A 7733-nucleotide genomic window follows, 5' to 3' on the forward strand; every position below is an offset into this window, starting at 1 on the left:
TGGGTTTTGTTTCTGTGTTAACAGCATTTACATTAGTTAGGTGACTACACAGCTAGCAACAGGCTAAAGCACAATGCTCAATTCAATTCAATTCAATTTTATTTATAGTGCCAAATCATAACAAAAGTTATCTCAGGATACTTTACAATGATCCCCAACAACCTTCAGTGCCAGATCAGTCTGCTCACACAAAAGGGCTTTTCTGTCTTTGTTGTTTTATTTTCCTAAACAGGAATACCCGTGATGACACCAGCGCTTTCTCAAAGGTTCAGAGATTTTCAGCCAGTAGAGACCAGAGTCAAGAGTCCAGAGGCATGGTCCAGCACCTTTTCTCTGGGCAGCTACATGTGGCTGCATATGCTCTCTCCTCATTGGGAACAACTGAAAAAAGATGCTCAGAAAGCAATGTGGACACCAGCTGGTCTTTTCTGTCCCTACTAAAGGCTAGGACATGCTTTTAGGACATACTTTTAGGACTATAATACGTCACATAGTTCCATGGGGGGTCCGCTCGGCCTGGCATACCACACATGTGCATCTCCCGATCAACACTCTCTCCCAGTTGGTGGCGGTATCTCTGTGTATACCAACTTTATTTGTTATGATCTGAAGAAAACCCAAAATAAAACATTTAATGGTAGGACGTCATCTGTGCATTATAGATGTGGGAAACATTTTGTGCCAGAATAAAAATGGCAGGAAAATAATTGGTATCCCCCTATAACTTTTGCTAGGGAAGAAGAAACAAAATATTTGCACCAATATGTTACCACTACTAATATATATTCTTATTGTGATGTCTTTGTGTCAATTAAAACAAGAGTCATGATATTTAATTTGCTGTTAAGGGCAAATTAGTATCATTATCATTTGTATTAGTATTGGCACGGTATATTGGTGGTTAGCACTGTCGCCTCACAGCAAGATGGTTCCTAGTTTGAATCCTGGCTAGGGCCCTTCTGTGTGCAGTTTACATGTTCTCAGTTTACATGTGTGCAGTTAAAATGTTCTCCCTGTGTCTGCGTGGGTTTTCTCCGGCTTCCAGTCCAAAGACATGCACGTGTCACGAGTTAATTGATGACTCTAAATTGCCCGTAGGTGTGAATGGTTGTCTGTTTCTGTTTGTCTCTATGTGCCCTGTGATGGACTGGCAGCCTGTCCAGGGTGGACCCCGCCTCACGCCCAATGTCAGCTGGGATCGGCTCCAGCCCCCCGTGACCCTGATAGGAACAAGCTGTTGAAGATGAATGAATAAATGTGGGGACCCTAGCGCTCTTTATATTTCAGCCCCTAGGTCCTTGATGTCCCTCCAGCACCATAGCACTTCATACCTTAAAATGGTCAACAGACATCAGGCTATCACTTTATGGTACTGGACTAATCATGTGGAGGGTGGGGTACGTTTTTCATTTTCTCAGCCCTGTCTGAGAATCCCCTCCTAGACTTTACTGAGAATGGACTTTTCTGTGAAGTAGAAGACATCTTGTGTCCAGCAGTTAAACTTTCGGAGGGAATCTTTAACTTCATCTTTATATTGACAATAATCTGTCAATAATCATTATGACATGTCATTAATTTCAATTTTAACTTTGGTTTGAAGTGCAGTACAAACAAAGGTTTTCAATGGGTTTTTATTATTGAAGTTATTTGTTATCTTTCCCCTCCAATTGTTGCCTGCTGTGATTGGCTAGTAGTCGTTGCTTTGACTGGTCCTTGCTAGCAACCTAGATAGCAACTAACCGGCCGCTAAACAAGTAAAATTTGACAATCTAACAGATATTTTAGTGATTTTAAATCAATCACATGTCCCTGTATATATATTATTATTATTATGATTATGGCATCACTGATATCTATATAATAGACTTTTAGTCCATCTTTAAAAATGCGGAGATTTTCATTTTTATTTTTATTCCATGGCCTTTATTTGGTTGCATCATAGACATAAAACTATAAGGACCTGCTGTGAAACCGCTGCTTCCTCCACCTCCACCTCCACCTCCTTCTCCTCCTCTAGAAGTGTTACACTGTCACCCTCTATCTCCCCTCATCCACTATTCCCCTCCTCACCTCCTGCTGCACTCCATCCCTCTGCTGAGCACAGGTATTTGTTTAGGAATCTCTCAGTGGAAATTATACTCCATCTCCGGCGCTCCCTATCAACACACAATTATCATGGGCAATCATGCAGAACAGTGCTGAATTCAGCTGGGAGTCTGATGACATTACTGACTGTAAGGCCCGGCTTCATCTGGAGGTAGCCAGCTCCACACCTGCATTAAACCAAACCTCTCTCTCTCTCTCTCTCTCTCTCTCTCTCTCTCTCTCTCTCTCTTGCTCTCTCACACACACTCACATGGGTATGGATTGAGAAATGATTAAACATTTTCTCCCTTTTATCTTATTAGGATTTTATTTGAACCAGGATGTCCACCAGATAAGAAATCTTTCCTCAGGTAGACTTGGATGAAAGGACAACTCACTCCATCCTGACGCAGGACGAATCCTGTGATCTTATCTTACAATCTATTAGCACCTACCAACCTCCGCAGCCTCATCTCGTGACCTGCAGTGGTTTACCTCAGTGTAGCTTCTCGTAAGGCTGAGCTGAAGTGTGATGACGTTCTCTCTCAAAGTGCGGACAGCCCTTTGAAATTTCAGGAAGTGTGAATCTCCATCCTAAGCGTCTTTCTGTAAAGGCAAAGTCAATCTCACAAAGTAATCAATGCCTTACATTGTGTCGCTCCTTCCTGCATCCTAAGGCAAACCACAGATGCATTTCCCTATGTATGATAAGCATATTATAAAGCTCGAAAGGCACAGAGTTGATACAGACACATGAAAATCGACACAGGAGTCCATTCAGATTCTGATCAAATGCTCCATTCATGAGTGAAATTACCGTCCGTCTGTCAGCCAAGGTGTGAATTCTTTCATCTACAGATCCTACCTTTTGAAGTTGTGATTAAATGCATAACGCCACATACACTCACAGGCTGGAGATAAGCAAAAAGGGGATTTCTGCCTCTCAGGGTGTAGGTGGTTGTGTAAATCAAGTGAGACAGCAGTGCCCTCTTGTGGTACTTTAGTTAAATGCTTTGTATTTTTCCAGACCTTTGTCACAAGGGTCCTATTTCATAGGAAAATTGCCTGCAATCATGATTTTATTCCATGGGCAAAAGGCGTTTCTGAATGGTCATTTCTTTTAGTCTGATGACAAGTTTATGTCTCTAGAATCACACTGAAATCTTAATTATAATGGTCCTTTGACTGAAACGTTCATTTTTTTGTCATGTTATTTAACACTGTCGCCTTTTGCACCTTATTTTCTTCTACTTTATTTGTAGTTTTGTAGTTTGAAATGGGACTTTTGGCTACACGCACCTGAAGCCTGGACTCAAGAGAGCACGTCCTTTCACGATCCTTTGACCTTATTACAACGACAAAATGACTGATTTTAGACCTCAAAGCTTGCCTTCGCCTCATCATTTTATTGGCAACAAAACTCATTTGGACAGACATAATATCATGTGCGCACTTAAAAACATCATAGAAGGACCGGATGACAAAAAAACGCAGCAACATTAAACAGTTACAAAAACGCAACATAAAAAGTAAATTAGCTCCATTTATAAAGAGAATAGACTGTGCTGATCCAAACTGGTCAAATGGGACAAAGACAAAAGAACAGCAGTTTCAGGCTATGTACAGAAATAGTAAAATAATGCTGCAGAAGAAGCCAAAATTATTAAGCATGATGCACTTATAAAGATTTTATTATATTACAGGATAAGTCTGATTATATTCTGTATTTTTCTTATTGTCACAAAAAGACCAAAACCAACAATAAATTGATTTGATATCAATGATTCCTCTGCACCATAGAGCTCCATATCCATAAATGAGTCTTTTTTATGATGATATACAGTCTTTACTGAGTTGATACACATACGCTGTCCTGTTATCGTAAACACTCACCAGAACATGAAATGTATATTAGTCCGCAGCTAAAAATAGTCCCCAACAAATTCACTATTTACTCCGTTTTGAGTACAAACAGTGCACCTGTTTCAGGAGTGTTTACATTTGTGATCTGTTTTTGAATGTTATATATGAAGTATGAATAAATGTGCTTAGAGATGAATGCCACAGTGTTGGAAAGTATTGGATTTGGTCTTTTCACAGGATTTGTGTGCAATAATCAAAATGTAATATCATCAGCCTTGCCCTTTGAATTGACTGCAGAAAAAGCTGCTGGGTGTTCCTTCCACAAACACTCCCATTACTGTATATACAGAATATAAAAAATGAAGATGACACCTTATCAGATTTTGGCTATGCGTGTTTTTTAGATTTTTAAACTATACTATCTCACTATACAAAGCAAAATATATATATTATCTAATTTCTAGTCTGATTTTCCTCACAAAATGCTCTCATTTTTAAGATCTTTTGATTGCCAGCACTAATTTCATGAACATACACTCTTAACCCTCACAACCATCAACTCACAATATACAAACAAAAGTGTCGTGCACCACAGATATTTATACTGCATGTGATCAGGCTTATTGAGAAGAGCACATAACTGTATGTAGCATAGCTCAATTGAAAATAGCTCAGACTGGAGTGGCAATGATGTTATGTCTGAACTCCACAATGGTTACAGTGTTTCTATCCTGGAACAAAGTGTTCAAACCGTCAGATCATTCATACCACAGAGCTTCCATATAGTATCTTCACAGTCCTGTTTTTACATGGCAGGAAAAATGGGGAAAAAATCAAAATCTGAAGCCTGCTCAAAGTCAGTTGTAATGAATCTGGACGGTTCGGCCGATGAGGAGGAAAAGAAGGCCGGACAGGAGGCAGAAGAAGATGCCGATGGGGGCAAACATGAAGGACAGGCCGTAGTGAAGGTCCAGCTTGAAGTCTGAACACAGAGTAGCGCGCTGGTGCTCTACGTAGACATCCACCACATCCAACACCTGCAGCCACAGTACGTACATCACCACCACACACAACAGGAAAAGACCTGGGGGACAGCAGAGGCAAAGACACGTTGAGTTAAACGCACACTTTTTATAGAAACCAATGAATCAAAAACAGGAGATACAAATAAACATAAACCAGTGGTGGGGTAAGTACTCAGATCATTCACAAAAGTAAGATCACCAACACAACAATGTAAAAGAACAGGAGTATTATCAACTAAATACAATTAAATTATTTGAGGTAAAAGTACTTGTTCTGCAGAAAAATGGCCCCAGTGAGTGAAATATTATTATAGCTGAGCAAAATGTTTTGGTTGCTGGTCAAGGTGTGGCTAGTTTGAGCTACTTTACACATATTTAGGGAGTTTAGTCCACTTGGTTACCAACCTAGGGGTCTCTCCCCCTCCAAAGGGTCAAACGATAAATCTGAGGGGTCGTGAGACAGAGTGAAACCATGTTTTCCAATATTTCTCAAATATTTTGCTTTTCTGTGAAATATTGGATCATTTTACCTCTTTGGGCCTCAAACTATCATTTGAATAAAACCATTTTATGAGTCTTTAAATACAAACAGTACACAACATATATGCCACAAGGTGTTTTTGCAATCCATCCATCCATCTATCCATCTATCTATCTATCTATCTATCTATCTATCTATCTATCTATCTATCTATCTATCTATCTATCTATATCTATCTATCTATCTATCTATCTATCTATCTATCTATCTATCTATCTATATATATATATATATATATATATATATATATATATATATATCAATCTATCTATCTATCTATCTATCTATCTATCTATCTATCCATCTATCCATCCATCTCTCTCTCTCTCTCTCTCTCTCTCTCTCTCTGTCTCTGTCTCTCTCTGTCTCTGTCTCTCTCTCTCTCTCTCCCTATCTCTCTCTCTCCCTATCTCTCTCTCTCTCTATCACTGGATGTAGCCATTTTAAAACCTCACCAGATGCCAGGAAGAGGCTGCCTCCTGCTTTATACAGTCGGTGGCTGGCAAACGGAGCAGCACAGATGATGAAGAACCCACCGAGCACTACAGCTGCCACACCGATGAGCATGAAGATGCTCCAGAAGCCTCTGTAGACTGGACAACAGAAACGTTAGACAACTGTATCGCTAAAGAATAAACACTCAATCTGTACAAAGAGACAAATCTAGATAAATAAACAGGCACTTACTTATGGCAGAATCATACTCTGTGGCATTGTGGGTCTGATGAGACACAGGGAATGGGAAGAGGTAAGCGTGCATGCACACTTTAGAGTGAGGCTGGTTTGCTGGAGAGAGAAAGAACAAATAAACACAAAAACAGTGTGTATAAAAGTAATGATTATGGCCTGCTTTTCCTCTCATGTTTTTATTATCGTTCTCTTCTCTCTTCTCTTCCACCATGTGAAATTCCACAGACCCTCACAAGGTCCTTTAAGGGCCCAGGGCTGTTATTGACAATGACCCACCATTCAAAGTCCCCATTAGAAAATGGATCACCTGACAAACTACCAGAATAACATCACATGCCACAGCCTCTAAATAGTCCTATGAAAGGGTTTCTACAGTTAGTTAAGTTTTACAGACAGAATAGCAGCAAATCAAAAGCTCATATTTATTCTGATCCATAGTGCCGCCGTGTGTCGCCGTGGAAGCGTTTTAATGGAGGAGAAAGGTTGTGCTCATTGGCTTCGGCAGAAAGACAACAGGACCGTACATGACAGTCATTTCATGGTTAAATACAATGGATTTTCATCTGCTCTTTGTTTGTGATTGGTGTTGACAATACTTTTAATGCATTATAAAACCTCTTAAACCCCAAATCAGTCTATTTGGATTCTGGTCACTGGAGATTTCTAACAGTTTATTACAAAGATTTGGCTCTAATTGACCCCAGACGTTAGTATGTCACAATGACAGATAACATACTGTACATTAATATTGCATTGTTTGTGAATTACTTCTTGGAGCAGAGTGGCCCAATTTCACCCACTTCCAAGGTGCATGGAGAGGAGAAGGAAGTCTAAAGAGGTTGAAACTCCAGCAACACTATAGTTTGTGAACAACTTTATTGTAAGACCAATGCGTTTCAACTTGTGGTTGGACCCTGATGAAGTAAAGTTGTTCTACATACTACAAGGGTTCATACTCAGCCCATATGACTTATAAAATGTTTCCTAATAATGTAATAATAATGCTCTGTTGTCAGTTCTGTACTTTGCTGCCTTGTGTAAGCACAGTTTGTAGCAGTGGCAACTGTAACAACTTCAATACTTTTTATTTAATTTTAATCAGAGGAAAATAAACAGTATTTAAAGGGGATGAAATGTGGTGATTTTGCAGTCATTCACACCTTTTTTAATATGAAGCAGTGGGAAAAAAAGAGAGAAAGTTGTGCCAAAGTCAACAAAGCACACGGGTTAGATTCTGGAGCAACATCACGTCTCACTTACTGAACCAGAGCTTCCACATCAGGTGTTCATCGTCCGCGTCGCCTGCGAACGAGCACCTCCAGAAAAACCCCTCATGGTATAGAGTGATATCACTGATGTTCTCCTGCAGCACCACATCTCCAGGCTGAAAGAATGAGTAAAAGAGAATAATGATGTGAAAAAGTCTGCAGAATGGGAGAGCTGTCACGTGATCATGTGAGGCAGGTGTACAGTGTGGTGCCACTTGGGCACAGAGCAGCTGCTGTCAGGTCAAGGGGTTGAGCTGAGCA

At 40.0% G+C, this 7733-nt stretch overlaps 1 protein-coding gene across 1 annotated transcript in view; it reads right to left on the minus strand.

The window, feature by feature from the left end:
• Positions 1–3518: 3518 nt before the first annotated feature.
• Positions 3519–7733, minus strand: part of tmem182a (transmembrane protein 182a) — a 5773-nt gene continuing 1558 nt past the window's right edge. Inside the window, exons 2-5 of the mRNA XM_083922311.1 lie at positions 7465–7588; positions 6202–6300; positions 5970–6107; positions 3519–5032 (exon numbers count right to left, since the gene is read on the minus strand). Of these exons, the coding sequence (XP_083778437.1) occupies positions 4806–5032; positions 5970–6107; positions 6202–6300; positions 7465–7588 (588 nt within the window). The 3' untranslated portion in view covers positions 3519–4805. The remainder of the gene's footprint in view (positions 5033–5969; positions 6108–6201; positions 6301–7464; positions 7589–7733) is intronic.

Source organism: Echiichthys vipera, assembly GCF_963691815.1.
Source record: "Echiichthys vipera genome assembly, chromosome: 10".
NCBI lineage: Eukaryota > Metazoa > Chordata > Actinopteri > Perciformes > Trachinidae > Echiichthys > Echiichthys vipera.